Raw genomic sequence first — 22,087 nt, forward strand, 5'->3', positions numbered from 1 at the left:
TAAGAATAGGAATAGATTTCTGAACTTTTTCTTAAGTTGAAAAGATTTTTTTGGTTAAAAACTAATAACTGCAGAAATTTGCAAAACATGAATAAATGTTGTATAATGAAAAAAAAATTGAAAAGGTTCAGGATGTACACAGGGTGATATAACATTGCAAAAAAAGTAACTGTACAATAGTTCATTGAAGCATTCCAGAACATTTATTTCACAAGCCGTACATTGGAAAAGTCAAGTAATTCTGTCTGAACCCCCAACATAAAGTCGTCGATCAACTGGTTAAGAATTACAAAATATTCAGTAAACAGTGAAAAACATGAGCAATCTGTCTTAGTACACGCCTCTAGTTATGATAGAATATTTCATTCCTTTTCCTCAGTACTCAGTGTCTGGTCTTGGTTGAGAGCTTTTTCGTTGAAAGCTGAATTCATCATCTTGAAAGCCACGTACTTCCTAAAATTGTCTGCTTCAGCCTACAAAGACAATGTTGAACAGAAACAAATTAATTTGGACTAAAAACATTATAATAACAAATCTTAAGAGTATGTGGCGAAAAAAATATTTACATGACCCATTGTCTTGAAGAGTGAACCATTCCAATACTCCATGAACATCATAGTGAAGATGCCGGAATCAAACCTGAAATAAAAAGATTACAGATAAAATTTTACTTTCTTATTGGTATAGAAGTAGAATTTTGAGATAGATAATGGAAGAAGAAAATAAATTACTTTTGGAAAGCAGATGCGGAGTGCTTGGGGCATTGTGGGACTGTAAATGAGTACTGTTGTAGGTCTCTATCAAAAATTTGTGCCACTTTACAGGTTCTCTGGAAATTTTGAACCTAAAAAGTAACAATGATTAATATATTTCATCATTTAAAGGTTCTCTGGAAATTTCGAACCTAAAAAAATGATCAAAGATGAAAAACATTACCAAATTGTCTGTCACATATTTCATAGTATTTTCAGGTAACGCAGTCTCAGCAGAAAACACTCGAGTTGCTGGGTCAATAAACTGTATTTTCTTATCCAGGTAGTTGATGCAGATCATAATCCAATGGCCATTGAAGTTCATAGGAAACAATAGCTATGGGTGGGAAAAGAAATAAAAGTTTAAGACAAAGAAAAATAATTAACTAGGGATTGATGAACAAAAATAAATTAAGTAAGCTAATGTAGTGTTATACTGACCATATCAGCGTTAGCAATATCCATTTCCTCATTGATTCTAGTCAATTCAGACTCATTTGACTCTGGAATATAAGTTTTATGATCCATCATCAGTTTTCCCTAAAAAAATAATAATGAGATGGGGAAAATGATAACAAGGTTAACAGAAATATAAAAATAATAGAAAAAATGCTGAGATCTTAGAGAAGTAGATTAGAATATATACCACTAAGTATGGCGTGAATGCAACTTTGTTACGCTGAAATCGACTTTCAGAGTTTTGCTTATGATCTTGGTTGAAAAACTGAACATAGACAGCCATAAGATCATCTAGAACTTGTCCTCTAGGTTGAAGTGATAGGCAAAAATTTTTATAAGAACAGTTGAAGCCAAAAATTGAGATGAAAGTGGGACTGCAATACAGTAAAGAAATATAAAGTTAGCAGAAAACTATTAGTGAATAAGAACCAAAAAAATCGAAAAATCAAAAAACACAAACACTTACGATGGTTCATCATCATTAACTGAAATATGATCCAAGCGAACATATTTGATATAAGATTGTTCCATTTCATTAGTTAGTTTAATCTTGATATCTAAGTTATCATCATCAAATGGGATTGCAGCTCTCTTCTTCCTTTTCTTTTTGTCAATTGTACTTGAACCCATTCTAGTCTTCCATTTTGGACCAACTGAAGATTTTAAAAACAAGTTAGAAGAAAAAAAACAATGGCAAAAAAATATGAACTGTTATCTGAATACCATTGTTTTCAATTTCTATTTCATGTGTAAGGTGATCTGAATTGAGTGTCATAGGAACAGGGTCTGTTGGAGTTCTTGCTTGAGAGACATCAGCTGGTAAAATGAATGTAAAAAAAAGTTTGAAAATGATAGTTGGATATAGTATATCCAAAAAAATTGAAGGATGAGAGAAAAAAGATACCAGGGCAGATCTTCTCTAGTGGCTCAATAAAATTTGTATCCTCATGTTCCGTTGCGCAAGCTTTTGCTGGTGTGATTAGATCAATGAAATCTGAACAAGCTGTCAGAGAAGTAAAAACATGATAAAGTTATGTACTGAAATTTGAAAGTTGAGCACAATGAGAACAATAATATATGTTTGGCAGAAATGTAAAAGTTCTGCACAATCATATAAGTTCAGCGGAAATTGAAAAAGTTCTGCACAAATATATAAGTGCGGCGCAAAAAATCAAGGTGCGGGACAAATGTGAACAATCTAATAAGTTTGGCACAAATTTAAAAGTTCTGCACGTTAGTTTGGAACAAATATATAAGTTTGGAACAAATCTAAAAGTAGTGCACAATGATATAAGTTTGGCACAAATTTCAAAGTTATGTGAACAAATATATAAGTTTGGAACAAATGTAAAAGTAGTGCACAATGATATAAGTTTGCCACAAATTTCAAAGTTATGTGAACGAATATATAAGTTTGGAACAAATGTAAAAGTAGTGCACAGTGATATAAGTTTGGCACAAATTTCAAAGTTATGTGAACAAATATATAAGTTTGGAACAAATTTGTAAGTAGTGCACAATGATATAAAGTTTGGCACAAATTTCAAAGTTATGTGAACAAATATATAAGTTTGGATCAAATTTGTAAGTTGTGCACAATGATATAAGTTTGGCAAAAATTTCGAAGCTATCAGAACAATTTAATAAAAATTGAACTAATAGGAGTTTGGAACAAATAGAAAATTTCTAGATAATGTTCAACAATGATAAAAGTTCCAAAACAAAATTGAGACTATTAAAAGAAGTACCAAGCAAATTTAACAAAAATATTAAGAAAAGTTGAAAACAAGATCTGTTTTTGAGATGTATACCATTGGAATTTTTATCTGGTGGTTCAGTACTAGTTTCAGCATCATGTGCAGTTGCAGAAAATTCTGCCAAAGTAAACTAGTGTCAGGCCAAAAAATAAAGTACAAAAATTAAAAGTTATACACTATATAAACTTCTAAACAATTTAAAAAAGTTCGTAGCAAATAGAAAAGTTGAAGATAAGGTTTACCTTGCTGTTCCTCAACTATTGAGATAGGTGACTGAATACTTGTGTCACTGTCAGAAAAAACTGGATCTGGCCAATCATGTATTTGAGGCTTCTCTTTGTGAAACAAATGAAATCCCTCCAAAGTTGAATTAAGATTAAGATTACCAGAAGTATTATCATGATGAACATACTGACCAGACTCCTTAAAGCTAAAGATCTCAGTAGACAGCAGTGACAACCGATTCAGAAAAACAGGGTAAACTTGAGTGGAAAAGTCAGAGTAAGCTTTTGGCCCCTGACGAACAATTACATCAGAAACATCAGTCTTCAGTGAGTCACAATGTTTGTTGATTAATTCTTGAATACTAGGTGTCACCTACAAAGAGTGGAAGTAATGTTACTAAAAAAGGGAGAAAACACCATATGCACAAAAAAAATACACATTAGAAAAAAAGAGGGTGTGTGAAACAAACTTGAAATGAAGGACCAGAATCAACAGGAGCCTTGGGCTGTAGTTTGAAGTATGGAGTGGCACTTAAATTGCGAAACTGTGAAAAGAAACAGATTAACAAGACATATTATATATGTATATTTAGTGGACTAGAACTTAAATTGTGAAAATCTAAATTAAATGGATTAACGAAAGATAGCTGCAGCTAAGAAAAAGAAAAATATGATAGACAGTGAGAATAAAAAAATAATAAAGTGTGTAGATTATAAAACTTACTGGAAGAACACCAAATGAAGGGCGGCCAGGATTCTTCAAATTACGGTCCACAGTAGCCACAAAAGAGAAATCAGCAGATGACACATTGCAAAATCTGGGCACTTTGTATGATATGTTATGATGATTGGCATAGTCAGAACTGAAGTCTAGAAAATCCATGTAAGCAATCTGTACCATAAGAAAAGAAATAAATAAATATAGGATACTTAGAATAGAAATTTCAGTGACCAAAACCAAATAATTATAGCAAAATGACTTACTGCAATGAGAGGGAGGCAAGAACCAACATATATTTGGCCATCATCTTTTGAAGAAATAAACCCTTGATATTTCTTAACCTCAGATAAAAGGTAACTCAAGACATGATTATACCAATCATACTTTTTAATTTCAGAAATATCCATGAGGTAAGGAAGGTAATTTGTGTTGATAAAATTCTGAGTGGTTGGACAGATAATAGTAGAAAGAGAAACCAGCATGAACAATCTGATAAAAGAATTTTCATCATGTTCAGCACAAAGCTTCGCAACAGCGTCACGAATGGAGACCTTTGATCCGGGGAGAAGAGCGGAATTTGACTGAACTGATGTATTAGATTTTTTTTTAGCACAGTTACCGAGGATAATAGGAATGTCTCCAGATGGAATTCCAATGATTTGTTCAACAAAATAGGTTGTCAACTTGAAAGACTTCCCTCTATGCTTAAATTCAGATGAATCAGTGATGACCTGACCCATGACCCATTCAAGGAGAGGAATGGGAATGCTGAACTTACGAACACCCATCAGATTTTGAAGACCATGCTTGACAACAAAGCCTTTTTGATCTTCAGAAAGTGAATCAATGACCTTTTGGAACCTCATACTAGAGAAACGGATCTTGACATGATCCATCTAGAAACAAAAATACATCATAACTCTTTCTTAGCACAATCAGTGTGAACAAGAAAGAAAACTGAAGAACACCTAGAAACAAAATACGAAATGCCACATAACTCTATCAACTATTTTCGACTGACCAAAATAGATTGTACTACACAAAATCAAACAGACAACACTATGGACTGATGAAAACCATGAAGGATACCTGAGCGGATAACCATGTTGGAGAAGCAAAAATCACTATTAACCGACGAAAAACCATGACGAATAAATAACCATTTCAATGTCACCGAATACTAACAAAAAGTTGTATCTGACAAAAAGGAAATAAACTAATCTACGAGATGGGAATACATTGAGAGGTAATGGACTAAAGAGCTCTAGCGGAATGGAGAAAGGAATCGATGAATCTACAAAACGAACAACATACTTGAACAAAAATGGAAGGAAAAACGACGACATGGAAATACATGAGAGGTAACGGACTAGAGAGCTCTAGCGGAATGGATAAAGGGATCGATGGATCTACAAAGTGAACAACATACCTGAACGAAAATGGAAGGAAAAAGTGAAATCGCCTCGACAGCTGGGGTAGAAATCCGAAACCCTAGCGGAGGGTTTCAGGATAAGACGACGGGGGGAGAAGAAAAGAACGAGCAGAACAAGCCGAAACGCACGACAAATATGGGCCGCGGGGCTTAATGGGCCGGTTAATGAAGAAAAGCCGAGCACGGAAACAGCTTCTGCGATGGGTTGAAAAAAAATTGCATATGCGATAAATAGAAAAGCCGTGTTTGAGCAGCTCTCCGCGTCCCACGGGGAAAACAGGACCCGTGTCGCCTCCCGCGAGCTCTGGCTACTTTGCAGAAAAATACTCATACTTTCTAAAAATCACAACTAAACCCAAATCATCCCGATGGTACAGGACCCAAGTCTGTATAATTTTCACTTAGACCCTCATACTAATATTTATTTCGATGAAAAGAAGAAAAATTCGAGAATCCTGTCATTTTTGTGAAACACCCCCAAGAAACTTTTGCATTTACCCCCTCTCCCTTCTCCCCGTCTCCCCGCCGCCGTCTCCCTTCCTCGCCTGTTCCCTGCCGCCGCCCTCTCCCTCCCTCGCCTGCTTCGGCTGCCGCCCTCTCCCTCCCTCGCTCGCCTTCTCCCCGTCGCCGCCTCCCCTCCCCTTCACGCTCTCAGCCTGCCTCCGTCGCCTCTCCCCGCTGCTGCCGCCGCTCGCTCCTGCGGGATCCAGATCTAGCGCGGGGCGCGGCTCGGAGGGAGAAGGGAAAGGGCGTGTGCCGACCGGCCACGCCGCGGCTACGCGCGGGGCTCGCCGCCGGGCTGCAGGAGCTCAGGCTCGGCGGCCGCGGCCCGAAGCACGGAGCCGGGACGGTGGCCGGCACCAGCGCTGATGGAGCCTACTCCGGCCCCGGTGCGGCTGCTGCTCTGCCCATGGCCGCGGGCGCCGGTGAGGGGTCGGCGAGCAGAGCAACGACCGGCGGTGGCAGTCGTGCGGGCTGGCCACAGGTCCTGCTGCTGGCTGTGCTGGCCCTGTCGCGTGGGGGCGCTGGGCGTAGTGAAGTCTCAGGCCGGTGACCGAAGACGGCGGCTGCGATGCGGGCCTTGTCCCTCTTCCTCGACTTCGCCAAGCAGTTCGTCCCCTGCGTGCACCCCAAAGCTCGCGCCGTCAACAATGCTGCTCTCGATCTCCTGGCGGTGAGTGGGTTTCCACGGGATTTCTGTCAAATTTGTTAGGAATTGGATTGATCAGTGCTGTAATCGATCTGTTAAACTGGTAATTGATGTGATGGGAATGCTTGTGTCAGGGGAGGTGGTTCGAGAACTTGGACGATGAGGAGAGCTACGAGCGGTTCCGGCGGTTGCACGCGACTTATCTGAGGTGTACGGCTGCACCCAGTAGCGACGGCCCTCTCCTCATGGAGCAACGTGACGTCATGGTGAACTGGATCATCGAGGTCAGTCCGTCAGTGTATACTACATTCTGCTATGTGCGTAACCAATTTGTTGCATTTGTAGAAGCTACATAGGCTTATCATTGAGGTCAGTGTATACTATATTCGTCTTTGTGCGTAACCAATTTGTTGCATTTGTAGAAGCCATATAGGCTTATGACTGCATTGTACTGGTGGCATACAATACTGACTCTAGATCCTCTGTTGGTTTATTGTTTTGTTGTCAGACCTAATGGTCTAGAATTTGTTTCCAGTGTTCACCAAGCATGTAACTGCATAATTGCATAAGAAGCTGCTTTGTTGTGTAAATGTTTTTTAATTGATGACTATCTGGTTCCATTTCGTATTTTGTACTGGCCAAATTATCTACTATCTAAATGTTATTTGTTAGTTTACCATTAATTGATGAGTGGATTTGAAAATGGCGAAGCTATTGAGATATCAGGGTTCAGGAGTGACCTTGTAGCTTTTTGTCATTGAGTAACATGCCTGTACTGACTTAGTTTGAGCACTCATTTTTGCAACCAAATTGTCCTTGTCCCATAGAACTGCTATGTCTAACATGGGCTGCTTGAAGTTGAAGAAAGAAATAGCTGGTTGAGTTGCTCAAAAAAAAAAATCTCAAGAGGACATACATTACTTGTTAAGTTGCACACAAAAAAAAAATTCTCTGTAGTTCCCATTTGGCATCTAAAACATCATTTCATTGGCATGTTGCTTCCATGTCTGGGATTATATATTGTATTTTTTTTAGACATATTGTAGCAATTAGGATGCCTGAACCTGCGCTCTCTAAATGCAATTGTCTATCTCTAACTCTGAATATGCCCTTTATTTCATATGCATCCCCATGAATTTGAGCTTTTTTATGCACTTGGTATTTATTTGTTTGAGATTCAGAGAACTCCTGAAAGCATTGCCATCACCATTTTCCATCTGAAGGTTTCTTGAAATTAAGCATTACGAATGTTTTCGTTGGACTTTACTACTGTGTCACTACTCAAAAGTTTGACACGAACATTTTATGCTCCTTCATTTCTGTTCTTCCAAAATTAAAGTTCACTTGCAAAGAATGACTCTTTCCCTTGCAATGGCAGCATTCGCACCTCATGAAGTTGCAGCCAATTACCATGTTCATGGGATTGGACTGATGGACCGCTTCTTGACACAAGGATACATGAAGGGTCTGAGAAATCTGCAGTTGCTGGGTATTGCCCGCACCACCCTGGCTACCCACATAGAAGAGAACCACCCGTACAATTGCTAATGTTCTCCCTTATGTTGCATGTTTTAATTTTTATGTCTGGTTTTAAAATACGCTATTCTGCACATTTGATGAATCCTAACTAGACCGCTAGCTCCGTTCCATGCTCTCTGTATCGGTTAGCTTCTTGACCGTGGCATCTACCCTATTCAGCATCCGATGGATCTCATCTATGGTCTCAACATCATACTCTTTGTTGTCTATCATAAAAGTGATGTCCTGTGTGTTCTATCCTCTAAAAATATGATTTTAGATTGACTATAACATACTATGGCATTTAAGTTATAATTGTAGACTCATATTTCAGTTTATTGTATAGTCAATAGCTCTATGCCATGACAATTTCAAGTAAAATTGTTCTATATTGCAGATGCACCGGTACAACTGCCGGAGTTAGCGACTATGAACTGATGTGACCGCCGAACTCAAAATGGCGCAACTTGCAGGTAGAATGGGATGAACATGGGTATGGAGGACCTGAAAGAGTTAGCCTACGGGATATTAAAACCCCAGAAAATCCTCTGGTAATCCTCTAGTTTTCTCTTCTCAGTTGAATTAGAAGCGGCTATGGTGGCTACCAGTTATGGAGGTACATCTCTTCTCTACCATTATCCAGGTTTTCATTCTTTAGGATCAAGCAGCAAGCTGAAACAATCTTACTTTTCCAATCACAGTTCCTGGGCTACAAATTGAATCTGTAAATATGTCATCAATTCCAAGGGCACAATCAAATCCTTTTGGTGTCTTGCAACACATGCAAGGGATCAGCTCAGAGTTGGCTTCGATGCTTCTCAATCAATCTGGCTAGATGATGTTAACATGTTGATGATGTGCTTGCTACCGGATGTGGTGGTTTCGTATTGAATTCATCTTATACTATGCATATATTTTAATTATCACTTTTTTGTCTTATGGTTATTTATATTTGATTGTTCAAACAGTAGGGCGCGCATCGCGCGCCGAATGTTCTAGTTAGAGATTCAAAGTGTATGAAATGTTCTATGAGGAGATGGGCTGATGGGCATGACTTGTCTGACGTCAATAGTGGACACTTTTATGATCACTGATTCACTGTTTCACCACATGAGTGGAATTCTTGGATCAACTGATACTGAAAGCAGCCTCTTTTCTCACACTAGACGATGCCATTCCATTAAAAAACTTGAGAAGCAGAAGGATACAAGAATTGACTTGTTAGTTCATTTAAATATGCGCCTACCCTTTCTTAAAAAAAGAAGATAATTTCCTCACAAAAATGGACCTACCACTGCTTCTTGAATCTTGCCTCCTTTAATACACACGCATACACTCTTTCATGCAACAGTGCTATTGTATCTAGGTGAACCACACAGCAATGCCGAATACAGAATTGGTCATGCATGTTTCACCCAATCAGAGTATTCTCATTCCAATTAGGTTCAGGTCAGGCCACACCCGGGGGGGGGGGGGGGGGGGGGGGGTTGGGTTTTGGGACATAGCTGCATGTAACTGTTTATTAGCGGTGGTTGTCACTGCCAATGAGTGGAGGTAGGGGTGGTAATGGATCATGATCATAGTGGTCTCTTCACAGTCCAGTACGGCCTTTAAATTTTTTAGCTTAAAATTATATAAAATTAGAGTTCGGCCCTTTTAGTGTCAATCCTTAAATTTTCTAGGTCAAAATCTAAGGCAGTTTACCACCCCTAACGTGGATGGAGCCACCGCTGCCGCGAGCTGTGCGATTCAAGACGAAGATAAGGCGCGCCCATAGGGGAATCATGGAACAAGTACCTCCCTATTATTTCTATATATTACTATTCAAGAGTGAATTATAGTTTATTCATGTCCTATTCAAGAGTGAACCATAACCATTTATATTGGTAACGCATATTTTATTGCTCGAAATTGCCTGGCTCGGCTGTAATGGGACCGCATTAGGCAAAACAAATGTCACAACCGAGCACGCTAAAGCTAACCAACCAACAAATCGTAGACGCTAGATCATTGCTCCGAGCCTCCACCAGGAGGATCTGTTCTAAAAAGTGGCCCCCCTCCTAGTTCAGGAACTGTTTACCCCCTTTTTCTTGTCAAATTATGTGGATTTGTTCTAAACAGTGACCCCATATTTCTTCGACATTCTTGGTGTCCTGAGGAAGTGTCAAAACGAATTTCATCACGCACGTTGTCTACATCTTAAAACAACATCATCCGAGCGTCATTTAGAAATTTGAAATCTTTATTTACTTTCAAAAAATAAATATTACAAAACAAAGGGCCGAAGGGCGAAGGCAGACACACCAACTGTGGGCTGTGGCCGCTACCATTCACGCCCATGGGCCATCTCTGTTTCCGTTCCTCCTGGCAGCCTTCAGCCTTTTTTATTTTTATATTTTTTAAAAACGTTTTTTACAGAAATATATTTTTAGTTTCATAATTTACAGTTTTATACCCCTACCGCCCGGCAGGGGGCGGCAGCGAGGCCCCCGCTGCCGCCCCTGCCGGGCGGTAGGGATCTATATGTAATTAAAATTTAAGTGCTATCGTATAGAGGCCCCTACCGCCCGGTGGAGGGGCGGCAGGCAAGCTGACCGCCCGGTAGAGGGGCGGCAGGCTCCCCCAATATAAAAGCTGACGCCCCCACCTGCATTTGCAGCAAATAACATCCATAGAGGGAAAAAAGATAGACGTGGAGTGAGGGAGGGAGTTGCAACAGCGAAGTCCTGCCGGATTCCGCACTTGTAATCTGCAGGTAAGTTACGTATGAATCTATTAATATTGTAAAATAATTTAATTTAATTAATGCTATAGTATTAAAATTTCAATTCAGTATTAAAATTTCAGTTTATTACAGACTTGTTTCTAAATTAATTATAAATTAAAATAGAATTATGTTTTGGATAGTGAAATGTAAGGTAAGAGGTAAGAGAAAGGTAAGAGGTTCGTCAAGTAATACTGCAACACCTCAAGCACCAATTTGTATTAACTGGGATGACGATATGGATGACTTCATGCCCCCAACACATGATGTTTGTCCCCCTGTACATGAACCTAAAACCAGAAAAGAGAGAAAGGGAAAGTCGAGAGGTTCGTCAAGTCATGCTACACCACCTGCAGCACCACCATCTGTCAACTGGGATGACGACCTAGATGATTTCATGACATGATCTATAACATATGATGTTCATGACATGACATGATCTATAACACAAGAGGAAATCCACGAACACGACTCATTATCATATTGTAACACTCAGCATGGTTGGTTGTCTCGATCCCGTAACGTCTCCCATCCGTCATACAGAAGTGACCACTTCTCTTTAGGTGCACCATCAATCCACTGTGTAAATGGTTTAGCAGCTCGAACAAATTCATTAGATCCTTATTCTTGAACCGCTCATAAAAGTTAGCAGCCTTATGCCTCACACACCACCTACTGACAACATCTAGCCATATAGGAGGTGAAAATGGACTACCTTCTTGGATCTGCCTTATAGCTGCAAAGATACACGCATGCCTATCACTGATAAGACAAACATTAGGCCATCTAGCAACAATGTGATTCTTCATACATTCAAGAAAATAGTACCAGCTTTCTGTGTTCTCATTCTCAACAAAGGCAAAGGCGATGAGAACTATCTGCTTGTTGCAATCAATTCCGATCGTCGTCAATATTGTTCCCTTATATTTCCCTATCAGGAAAGTGCCGTCAATACACAGAACAAGATGAGAGTAAATGAAGGCCCTCACACATGCACCAATGCAGAAGAAAGCTCGCAGCAAAATGCTTGGTCCCCCTGACAAGCTCGGTACACTGTATATATCAAAAGCATTTTCAGGATTTCTGTGCACAATTGCTTCAAGCATACGAGGTAGGTTGTCATATGAAGCCTCATAAGTGCCAAACCGCATCTCAAACACTTTTTGTTTTGTCCGCCAAGCCTTTGCATAGCTGATCACATATTGGAAATTCTGTTCAATGTCCCTAATTATCAATGCAGGCTAGTAATCATTTTGTCAAGAATCACCCCATACATCTTCTTGTCCACGAAAGTAGATGTGATATTACGGTGATGTCCCACAACACCTGTCAATCTACAAGTATGTGGTTTAACAATTGAACATTCCCAGTGTGTTTTGAACTTCCCCTTGTAGGCATGCACTCGTCATGTACAGTCTCTATCTGCACACCTCACCTCGTATTCTTTGCTGCTAGACTTCAACACTCTGAATTCATTCCTCAGAGATACAGCCCAGACCTTCACAGCATCCTTCACATCTTCAATGTTACGATACTTTGCTCCTTGTATGACCTCACTCACTCTGTATTCAAATTCCGGACATTTAATATCTTGTACCACTGGATTCCCAAAACCCTCTTCACGCCATTCACCTAGCACTGGGAAGCGCTCATCGTCCGATGAGTCCCCACATTGCTCCATTATTTGTGCATCCTGGTCTTCTTTCTCTATATCCTCCACAATTCTAGGTATCCGCTCGCCTTCATCTGCTAAACCTTGTGCTTCTGGTTCCGGTTCTTGAGTTTGTACATTCTCTTCTTTTTTTTATCATATTCCAACTCTTCATTCCAGTCATATGTTCTGTGTGTTGATCCGTCACCTAAATCACCGACCTTCTGGTGAATCTGAATTACCATTGCGAGAGGCCACCCTCTTTGAAGAGCTGCGTGCATGTAATGTTTCCATTCTTCCGTACTACTTATAAGCGTCAACTCCTAGAAATCCCCATTTGTTTCCCAGGAAGTCATGGTATGAACCGTAAGCAAATGAGTCTTTGGATTCACATTGAACTTCCCGTGAAGCCATTTGCGTATGGAACCAAAACTCCTCTCTAGGGGTTTATCTAGACTGCACTGTATTCGTTCCACCGCCCACTCCAAGCTGTAGCACGCGCTCCACCGCCCTCCACCGATCGAGCCGCTAGCCGTGCCGCTAGCCGTGCCGGGTCCCGTCGGCATGTCCCGCCGTGTGAGTGCCGCGCGCGACCGATGCTTGGAGCTGGAGCGAGCCATCGCCGGCCGCGTCCGCTCGGGAAGCCTCGGCCTCGACGACGCCGTCAAGCTGTTCGACGAATTGCTCCCGGTCGCCAGGTCCGCCTCTGTTCACGCCTTCAACCACCTCCTACACTTAGTTTTGAAGCATCATGTTTGATGTGTGTTCCCTGATGTATGCAGGCACTGAATGCTAAACCCTGCACGACACCGACCTTGAGCGGCCTTGTGACCGCGGGCTCGGCCGACAGCACCAGCGACAACCGGAGGCTGGCCAAACGGGTTGGGGAAGAGCTTGGCAATCTCATCTGCACCAGATCAATTAAAAACCAACAAATCTGATGAGCTCAAACCCATCGCAGACTGGACGACAAGCAGGACCCGAGATACGGCGCACTGTAATGGTCTCCTGAGTAAAACTTACCGGGGTTTCCTACGTTTCAGGAGTCTCTGAATTATTACAACTTTTGGACGGGCGTAGGGAGCCGTGTCAGTGAGCATGTCCATCTATCAGACTGAGCCGTTTCAGGAGTCTCTGAATTATTACAATTTCCTCTTGCTTCAGGAACATATACAAACAAACCATGGATCTGTATCGTTTGCCATATATGGTGACCATCATGATAAGCCTGCTTTTATTACTTATCCATATATTGCCTTGAACTGTAAGTTTTATAATCATACTTTATTGTTACATATAAGAATTATGCAGCACTATGACTGAAGTCAACTATTGTTCAGTCTTATATGTCTTGCTTCCAAGGACTACTCTGCAAAGAAAATTCGTTTTATCCCGTACTAGCATTTTTATTCATGATTTACTTTGCAAAAAAAATTATTTCCTCCCGTAGCAATGCACGGGCATACACCTAGTACTACTAAAAAGAGGCGGTTTTTTAATGTGCCCGCCTCCGAGAACTTTTCAAAGCGCCTCGGTTAATCAATTTTTGTAGTAGTGTAGACCAACATAATGAACCTGACTTGTGCGTGCAGGATAAGTTGCTGGATTACACTAGAGGGGTGCACCTATTCCCAATCAGTAAGTACATCGGAGCGCTGGCCACTGGCCTTACAGGTATGGTTGGTCAGAAATGCTGTTATGCTTTGATTTTTGCTTTAGATGCCCATTAGCTATGCCATGTTATCTAGTCGTCCGACTAATCGCTTAGTCGCGATTAGTCAGGCTTATCGGTCCATGGACCTCGATAAGGGGCACCGATTAGGTTGGAGCGACTAGTTTTCTAGTCGTCCGACTAGTCGTCGACTAGTCGTCGACTAGTCGCGATTAGTCACACCGTTCATGTGAAAAACCGATCAGACATGAACTTTTCCTGGGCTGTTTTGCGTTATGGGCTTGGGCCGGTGGTGGGCTGGAGAGGTGGCCCATTAGGTTTTAGGTATAGAGGTATAACAGCTCCCCAGCAGTCTACCCTCCACCATCCATCCCGACGCCCGCCGCCCCGCCCAAATCGCGCTGCTGCCAGCGGCTCCGGCTCCGCTCCGCCTCGCCTCCGCCTCTGCCTCCGCCTCTGCTCCGCCTAGCCTCCGCCTCCACCTCCGGCTCCGCCAGGCCTTGGGCACCGGCGTTCCTTTGCTCCACCTCCGGCTCCGGCTCCCCCAAGGCTGCCACCACCAGCGTGCAAGATGAGCTCCTCTTCCTCCGACGGTAAGTGTTCTGCTTGCTACTTTTCCGCTTCCCCTCCCCTGCTCTGCTCTGTGCTCTACTGTGCTCTGCTCTGTGCTCTGCTTGCTATTCTTCGGCTTCCCCTCCCCTCCCCTGCTCTGCTCTGTGCTCTACTTGCTATTCTTCCGCTTCCCCTCTTGCTTGCTATTCTTCTAGCTTCTTTCTCTCCTCTGCTTAGTGTTATGTGTATGTGCAGAAGTGGATCGACGCCACAGAGCTGTGGAAGTGTTGCTGCCTGAGAATGAAGTAGGTGCCACAGGGACAAGGTCATCAGTTGCTGAAACTGCTTGTTCAGCCGCTCCAGATGGCCAATCCCTTGCAGCAAAGGCCATAGCTGCACTACCACCAGATCTTGCAGAGATGGCTCAAGATCCTAAGAGGAAGGCAAGATCTAGTGACCCTGGATGGAAGTATGGGTTCTGGCCAGATGTTCTGAAGAAGGAGATGGTGCAATGCATATTTTGTAAGAAGGTTGTCCCTGCAGGAATCAAAAGGTTTAAGCAGCACCTTGCTGGGGGTTTTGGTGATGCAGTGAAATGTCCAAAAGCTCCAGAGTTGGTTAGGAAAGAGATGCATGCTTACTTGAAGAAGAACTCAAGGACTGTGCTTCTGAATTTGGATGAAGGTGAACAAGGTGAAGCTCAGGAGGGGCAAGAGGGTGGTGAATCCCAAGAGCAAGCGGGTGAAGTTGAACAACAACCTGCAAGAGTTCCCAGTTCTGGGACAAAAATAAAGCAATCAAAGATTAAAATTGCTCAAACTGCAATCAGTTCCTTCCTGGTTTCTGGTCCAGTAAAGCCACAGACACAGAAGTACTCCAAGTCCGTAAGTTCCATGCTTTGTGATACACTAGAAGAAGTAGTAGCAAAAAGACATAAATCCAAGACCTCTCAGCCAACTCTTGAGCATTGCACAAAGAAAGATAAGGAGGCAAAACAAATTGTTGATGACCATGTTGCTGATTTCTTTTATGAGAATGGTATACCATTCAATGCCAACAACTCAAGAAGCTGGGAGATTATGCTTGAGTCCATTGGCTAATATGGTCATGGGTATCGCTCACCAACATACCATGACATTAGGGGTCCGTTGCTTGAAAGGGCTGTTGAAAGGACAGCAAAACTAAGGAAGAAAAATGAGGAGGCTTGGAAAGAATATGGTTGCACAATCATGTCGGATGGGTGGACAGATACAAGCCATCGCCATCTCATCAACTTTCTTGCCAATAGTCCAGCAGGGACCTTCTTCCTAGGCTCAGTGAATGCTTCAAGTGAGGTAGCAGATGCAAATATGTTAGCAGATTTGTTGGAGAACCAAATTGACAAAGTTGGGAAAGAATATGTAGTGCAGCTAGTCACTGACAACGGAGCCAATTTCAAGGCAGCGGGAAGGATTTTAATGGAGAGGATCCCACATTTGTTTTGGACACCTTGTGCTACACATTGCTTGAATTTGATGTTGCCGGACATTGGAGAGATAAAGGATTTCAACACAGCAATCAATTGGGCAACATCTTGATCTTATGAGGGATAAGATAGGTGGAGATCTTGTAAGGCCAGCTGTGACTCGCTTTGCTACTTCATATCTCACATTGGCAAGTATGCATCAGCACAATAATGGTCTGAAAACTTTATTTGTTAGTGATGAATGGCAGGCTAACACCTTGTCTAAATCTGCTGAAGGACAGCAATGTCAAAAAATTGCCCTTTCATTGCCATTTTGGAACAAAGTGGAAAATTGCCTAAGAGCTTCTCAGCCACTCCTTGTTGCTTTAAGAATAGCTGATGGAGATGAGACACCAGCAGCTCCTGAGATCATGGCAACAATGGATATTGCAAAGAGCTCCATCAAGGAATCTCTGAAAGACAAACCTAGTTTACTTAATGAAGTAATGGGGTGCTATGAGAAGAGGTGGGAAAATCAAATGGAGCAAAAGTTGTATGGTGCAGCCCTATTCTTGAATCCAGGCAAGTTCTTTGTTATAAGAGAAAATGACAGGAGACAAGCTGCAAGGCTAAGGTCCATGTTCAATGATGTTTTCTGGAAGATGGTCTTGGATGATAATGAACAGACCAAGATTAGTAAGCAAGCTGATGATTACGAAAGGTCTGAAGGTGATTGCTTCTCAAAGCCATTAGCAATAAGAGATAGAGATAAAAAGAATCCTAGTAAGTAATTCTATAATTATTTGTATTGCAGTTTCTGTTCCTTTACTTCTCCACTTTCTTTGGTATTGGTAATACACTGAGCATTGTATTTATATTGCAGTTCTTTGGTGGGGATCATATGGTGGCTTAGCATATGAGCTCCAAAGTTTAGCAAAAAGAATCATAAGTCTTTGCTGTTCAGCATCTGGATGTGAGCGTAATTGGAGCGCATTTGCTCATGTAAGTAACTGAGTAGTAAATACTGCTAATAATTGGAGTTTTGTAGCAATATTCCTCACAAACCATTCTGATTTCGTATTATTTATTTGTGCAGGTCCATACCAAAAAGAGAAACAGATTAGAGCACAAAAGGCTGAACAAGTTGGTGTATGTTAGCTACAACCGGAAGATGGCAAATAGATTTCAAAAAATTAGAGAACTCGGTTCCAAAGGAAAGAGATCGAACCCACTGCTACTTGAAGAGTTTCAATGGGAGAATGAATGGGTTGATGAAAATTGTGAACCAGTTCACACAGGAGCAGCAGCTGATGATGCTGGCAATACTTTGACTTGGGCTCAAGTGGATGTAGCTAGTGAGGCAACTGAAGCTCTACGGGGTCGTGGCTTGCCTAGGGCTGCTACTGCTCGTGCTGCTGCTACTGTCTGCCATACTTATGCTAGGAAGAGGAAGCGTCCAAGGAAGCAGCGAGCTACAGATATTGCTGAAGAAGATGACAGTGATCATGAGATGATAGATGCGGCAAATGACCAGCTTGATGGATCTGATTCAGACGCAATAATGGATCAAGATCAGGAGGATGCAGATTCTGGAGGATGTGCAATAGCTGTGGCCGGAGGCTTCCAATTGAATTCTGATTTGCTTAATTAGATGCATGGCTGTCTTATTTTGTTGTTGACTTGTTGAACTCTTGAATGGTGTTGTGTTGAGCTGACAGCTGAGCACTTCAGCTTTTGTTGTGTGAAGTGTGAACCAATTTATGAACTATGTAGTATGTAGTTATGTACTGAACCTATTTAGTGATCAAGTCATGTGCTTTTTTAAAAATATATATTTATTCTTTGCTCTTCTGTTGTACTACTATTATGTTCTTACTATATGGCTTATTTTTTGCTACTTACTTCAGTTCTTTTCTTTGTAATTTCAGATTCAACAGCAAATCAGCGAGGATATGGACTATGGGACAGGAATGCAGAGTTCTGGACAGTTCACAAATCATCTCTCACAAGTAAGTGAAAAATCGACCATCATTGTTGCCTTCGTGCTTGATTTTTATTAAGTAATATGTAGTACATATATCATATCGGTCCTGGGACACATAGGACGACTAGGCAGACGACTAGGACCGACTAGGCTCGACTAATCGGCCTGGTCGACGATTAATCGCGACTAGTCGTCTTATCGGTCCCATGGCGACTAGGTCCGACTAGACGATTTGAAAACATTGCAGCTATGAAAAATTGCTCTAATTCCTGTCAATTGTGGGGTTCCAAATATTAGTTTGTTACAAGCCAGTGGAACTTGACTGTGTTGGTTACTTTTTGTTTTGTTACAAATATCAGTCGACAGAGAGATTGTGATTTGCATCTCTTTCAGAAGAGTAATCTGCATCTCCTATGTGTTCATTTCTTCTAATAATCATGTATATTCTATAGGCATATCAATCGATTGAGGGCTGCTTTGCTTGTTCGCTGCTGGCCCGCATCGGTGGACTTTCACCGACGACGCCGTCGCCCCATCACTAGAAAGTGTGAAAGCAGATGGATCCTCTGAAGAGTAATACTAAAGGTAGTACACTTTTGTCTCAATTGCCATTGTTGTTTATTTGCATCATGGTTTTTTCTCCTCCTAAGGTGCAAATATTGTTGATACAGACACGGGTTTAATTGAAAATGCCTGTCAGCGTAGAAGAGAACGGGATAGAGCCCGTGCTGCCTTGATGACAGATGAGGAAAGGGAGAAAAAGAACATGAAGCGGCGTGAGGCATATAAGAGGAAGCAGTGTCATGTGCACAACAAGGAGAAGGATACAGGTTTGCACCATTTCGTGATAATGGTTGAGCAGTTATTAGTGTACATCTGATGACTGAGTAATCTGCAGTGGATTTAAATATGAGTAATCCTACTAATAATGCGGACGCATCGTTTCTGCCATGGCACCCCATTCTAATTGTTGATTTCTAAATTCGGGCTCTGCTTTGCTCATACAAAAAAATGATAGAATTCTGGCTCCCTTGAGGTCAAATGATGGAAGTATTGGAAGAAGTAAGAATCGCCGTGAAGAAAAATGATAGAATTCTGGCTCCCTTGAGGTCAAATGATACCCCGGCTAAAACTACCCAGTGTGGACAGAGTGAAGAAAAACCCACACCCACTCGATTGAATGACTGCTGCTATCTCAGGGCAAACCTACGCAAGATATGCCAATGATCAGGACAAGATGAATACATATTCCTGATTGCCATGCTAGATATGCCAATGAGCAGAGAAGAATTGACAGAAATTTTATGTGATTATATAATGTCAATTGAAGATGTTGGGACCTTGGAGTACGATCCTAATCTTATTTCATTCATGAATTTAGTAGTATTTCATGTGCATTCTAATAAGACACTAATAGTCTCATCACAAATAATTGATTTATAGGAGAACTTGGTTGCGAAACTTCAAACCCTACAAGATGGCATTAACTGTCAAGGAACTTCAGATGTCATTGAGGATTGATCAACCAATGTCCACAAGTTGTTTCAACATGGGTGTGTGTATCCTTGCATACAAAGACTATAAAGTGTTGCAATATTCCAAGTCTGTTATGCCAACACATTTTATGGACCTCCGGTTCTGTGTGAGTATTCACAGAGCATTTAATCACAGGTGTTTGACTGACTATATAGTTCTGCAATATATGGCTGCCTGGAAGCATGCGAGGACTACACCAATAAGTGTGGTGCGTATATTATGTTTTTCTAGGTTTATGATTTAGTCCAGCACAACATGATTCTTATGACAATCTTAACTACAGGATGGACAAGCACTGAGTATATTATGTTTTTCTAGGTTTATGATTTAGTCCAGCACAACATGATGCTTATGACAATCTTAACTACAGGATGGACAAGCACTGAGGAATTTTGTGATTGACATGCTGGCGTTCGATGGAAACTCATATCGAAAAATACTTCCTGATTGTGTTAAGAAGTGTCTAACCCGCATCACAGGAAAAAACATTTGAATTAGATATATGAGATAAATTATTCAAACTATGCTTATGAGATTATGGATACTGTGATTTTAGCCATGTTGTCTAGATGAAGGGCCTGTTTGGCAGGGCTCCGGCTCCTCCGAAAACAGCTCCAGCTCTAGCTCTTCCAGTGGAGCGGCTTCTCTGGTGGAGTTGGAGCTGTTTTGAAAAACGTTTGGCAAAACGGCTCCGCCTATTGGATTGAAGTTGTGAAATGTCCACATTGTCCTTCCATATATTATTCTTTTCTTTTTTTCCTTTCATTTTCCTTTTTCTTTCTTTTTCTTTTTCCTCTCCTTTTCTTTTTCTTTCCTTTTTTTTTCCGTCCTCTCCTTATCCAATCGCCCCCACCCCCCTGCCTCGCTGCGCCTCCTCCCTCCGCCCCGCATCCTCGCCGACACCAGCCTCCTCCGCCGGCCGCCCTTCTGGCCTCCACTCGCGCCGCCGCCTCCCGACTCCTCCGCCAGCACCGCTGCCTCCTGCCTCCTCCTCCGGCGCCGCCGCCTTCCGGCCTCCTCCGCCAGCGCGGCCGCCTCCCGGTCACCTTCGCCCGTGCCACCAGGCGGCCGCCTCCCGGTCACCTTTGCCCGCGCCACCAGGCGGCCGCCTCCCGGCCACCTCCGCCCGCGCCACCATCTCCCGGCGTCCAACAGCGCTTCCTCCTCCAAGACGCTGGGGAGGGCAAGGCGGTCCAGGAGCTCCGCGGAGCCGCGTGGAGCCATGATTTTGTGGCTCTATCTCCTCCGTTCTGCTCCAGAGAGCGGCAATTCCGGGGCTCCTTCTCCGGAGCTGCGGTGCTGCACCCCGTTTGGCAGGGCTCCGCGTGGAGCCGGAGCTGGAGCTCCTTTTGGAGCCCTACCAAACAGGGCTGAATTCTTAATCCATTATATGGATATGGATATTTTGATTTCATGGAATGCAATATTTTTCGGACGGGCAGAATATTGTTTTGGGTTTACTTTTGTTCACTCATAGCATCGGAATGGTTCTATCAAGTCTAAATTAGCCTTAAAATATATCATGTTGCTAACACCAATGTCGTGCTACCCATGCTATATTACTTTGAGTAAACTTTTACCACTGTAGTTCAATTTTGTAGAAGTTTTATAAAGTTGCATTATGAATTATTTTAATATATATAGATTGATAAAAATTTTGTTGCCTGTTGCAACGCACGGGCACGAACCTAGTTAATCAAATATCGTTATAATGCACAGAAACATAATGGCTGAGTTTGTGTCTGGAAAATTCGAGTAACTGCCTTCCCTTATAGTAATTAGAAACTGTGAAAAAAAATTATGTCATAGTGCAAAGAGGACAGATATATAGGGTTGACTTACAGCTGGTCGATCTGGCCATCACAAAGATAATGCCAAATAAAGAGCTAAAATAAGGAACCTGTAATATAGGTACAAGCAAATTGCAACAATGATCTATCTGCACATTTTTGCTGAAAATTGCAATTACTTAAAGCAAGTAGGTGCTTAATAAATACATACCCACCAAGCCCATGCAACACCATAAAGAAAAGCCTGAAAATATATTTCAGAAATCAATATACTTAATTTTGTAACAATGTAGCTGAGATTAGTGAAAACTTATTACAGAAAGATCTCAGTGTAATAACTCACATAAGCAATGGATGCAAGGATGGAAACGCTTAAGATTCCTTTTTCACCAATAACGTGGCTAATAAGGGGAAGGACCAAAATCTACAATTTCAAAAACAGTGTCACAAACTCTAATAACTAATTTTAAACTAACACATGCAAAACATGGATCTTAATTTGAGTGGTTATAGATTTTCAGAGTGGCACCTAAGAAAAGGTGGAACCAATGTCTACCACCACAAGAATTTCTGAGAATTGATTCTTGTCAAAGCCAAATACTGACTTCAAGTAATACTAGGAAAAGAGAGGGATAGAAACTATTACCAAACTTCGGCTCTGATTTTAACTCAAGCCAAATA

At 41.7% G+C, this 22,087-nt stretch overlaps 2 protein-coding genes and 4 long non-coding RNA genes across 10 annotated transcripts; 4 read left to right on the forward strand and 2 right to left on the reverse strand.

The window, feature by feature from the left end:
- Positions 1-362: 362 nt before the first annotated feature.
- LOC120654140 lies at positions 363-5,896 on the reverse strand. The gene is made up of 15 exons (XM_039931702.1): positions 5,343-5,896; positions 4,177-4,809; positions 3,917-4,084; positions 3,663-3,737; positions 3,355-3,565; positions 3,211-3,276; positions 3,023-3,085; positions 2,116-2,214; positions 1,678-1,864; positions 1,399-1,585; positions 1,194-1,292; positions 937-1,089; positions 732-844; positions 567-639; positions 363-473 (listed from the first exon to the last, which is right to left on the reverse strand). The coding sequence occupies exons 2-15, from the start codon at positions 4,807-4,809 to the stop codon at positions 363-365; spliced, it is 2,238 nt and encodes a 745-aa protein (XP_039787636.1). The 5' UTR covers positions 5,343-5,896.
- Positions 5,897-5,927: 31 nt separating this feature from the next.
- LOC120700893 lies at positions 5,928-9,103 on the forward strand. Its single transcript, XR_005685959.1, has 5 exons — positions 5,928-6,519; positions 6,630-6,779; positions 7,874-7,984; positions 8,411-8,629; positions 8,715-9,103. It is a non-coding gene; the product is annotated as an uncharacterized LOC120700893 (long non-coding RNA).
- A 3,512-nt stretch (positions 9,104-12,615) lies between these two features.
- Positions 12,616-14,090, forward strand: LOC120700912. Of its 2 annotated transcripts, XR_005685962.1 has the most exons (3): positions 12,964-13,126; positions 13,211-13,692; positions 14,021-14,090. It is a non-coding gene; the product is annotated as an uncharacterized LOC120700912 (long non-coding RNA). The 2 variants fall into 2 exon arrangements; XR_005685961.1 differs by lacking the exon at positions 14,021-14,090 and having other exon boundaries at positions 12,616-13,126; positions 13,211-13,773.
- Positions 14,091-14,196: 106 nt separating this feature from the next.
- LOC120700900 lies at positions 14,197-17,926 on the forward strand. Of its 2 annotated transcripts, XM_039985106.1 has the most exons (4): positions 14,197-14,693; positions 14,908-16,879; positions 16,980-17,098; positions 17,193-17,926. In XM_039985106.1, the coding sequence occupies exons 2-4, from the start codon at positions 16,234-16,236 to the stop codon at positions 17,745-17,747; spliced, it is 1,320 nt and encodes a 439-aa protein (XP_039841040.1). In that variant the 5' UTR covers positions 14,197-14,693; positions 14,908-16,233; the 3' UTR covers positions 17,748-17,926. The 2 variants fall into 2 exon arrangements, with proteins under 2 accessions (XP_039841040.1, XP_039841036.1); XM_039985102.1 differs by having other exon boundaries at positions 14,197-16,879.
- Positions 17,927-18,533: 607 nt separating this feature from the next.
- LOC120700921 lies at positions 18,534-20,175 on the forward strand. 3 transcript variants are annotated; one of them, XR_005685965.1, is made up of 5 exons: positions 18,534-18,665; positions 18,752-18,910; positions 18,979-19,426; positions 19,524-19,824; positions 19,987-20,175. It is a non-coding gene; the product is annotated as an uncharacterized LOC120700921 (long non-coding RNA). The 3 variants fall into 3 exon arrangements; XR_005685964.1 differs by having other exon boundaries at positions 18,752-19,426; positions 19,900-20,175; XR_005685963.1 differs by having other exon boundaries at positions 18,752-19,426.
- A 1,293-nt stretch (positions 20,176-21,468) lies between these two features.
- On the reverse strand, positions 21,469-21,784 carry LOC120651938. The gene is made up of 3 exons (XR_005666369.1): positions 21,750-21,784; positions 21,618-21,650; positions 21,469-21,516 (listed from the first exon to the last, which is right to left on the reverse strand). It is a non-coding gene; the product is annotated as an uncharacterized LOC120651938 (long non-coding RNA).
- Positions 21,785-22,087: the final 303 nt, after the last annotated feature.

The sequence above is a fragment of the Panicum virgatum genome, chromosome 1K (genome assembly GCF_016808335.1).
Source record: "Panicum virgatum strain AP13 chromosome 1K, P.virgatum_v5, whole genome shotgun sequence".
Taxonomy (NCBI): Eukaryota; Viridiplantae; Streptophyta; class Magnoliopsida; order Poales; family Poaceae; genus Panicum; species Panicum virgatum.

Coding starts and splice junctions, on each gene's coding strand:
- LOC120654140 (XM_039931702.1), bottom strand. CDS start 4,809: ATGGATCATGTCAAGATCCGTTTCTCTAGTATGAGGTTCCAAAAGGTC. Junction 4,085..4,176: donor CTTGCCTCCCTCTCATTGCA/GTAAGTCATTTT, acceptor CTTATGGTACAG/ATTGCTTACATGGATTTTCT. Junction 640..731: donor TCCGCATCTGCTTTCCAAAA/GTAATTTATTTT, acceptor TTTTTATTTCAG/GTTTGATTCCGGCATCTTCA.
- LOC120700900 (XM_039985102.1), top strand. CDS start 16,234: ATGAGGGATAAGATAGGTGGAGATCTTGTAAGGCCAGCTGTGACTCGC. Junction 16,880..16,979: donor TAGAGATAAAAAGAATCCTA/GTAAGTAATTCT, acceptor TTTATATTGCAG/TTCTTTGGTGGGGATCATAT. Junction 17,099..17,192: donor ATTGGAGCGCATTTGCTCAT/GTAAGTAACTGA, acceptor TTATTTGTGCAG/GTCCATACCAAAAAGAGAAA.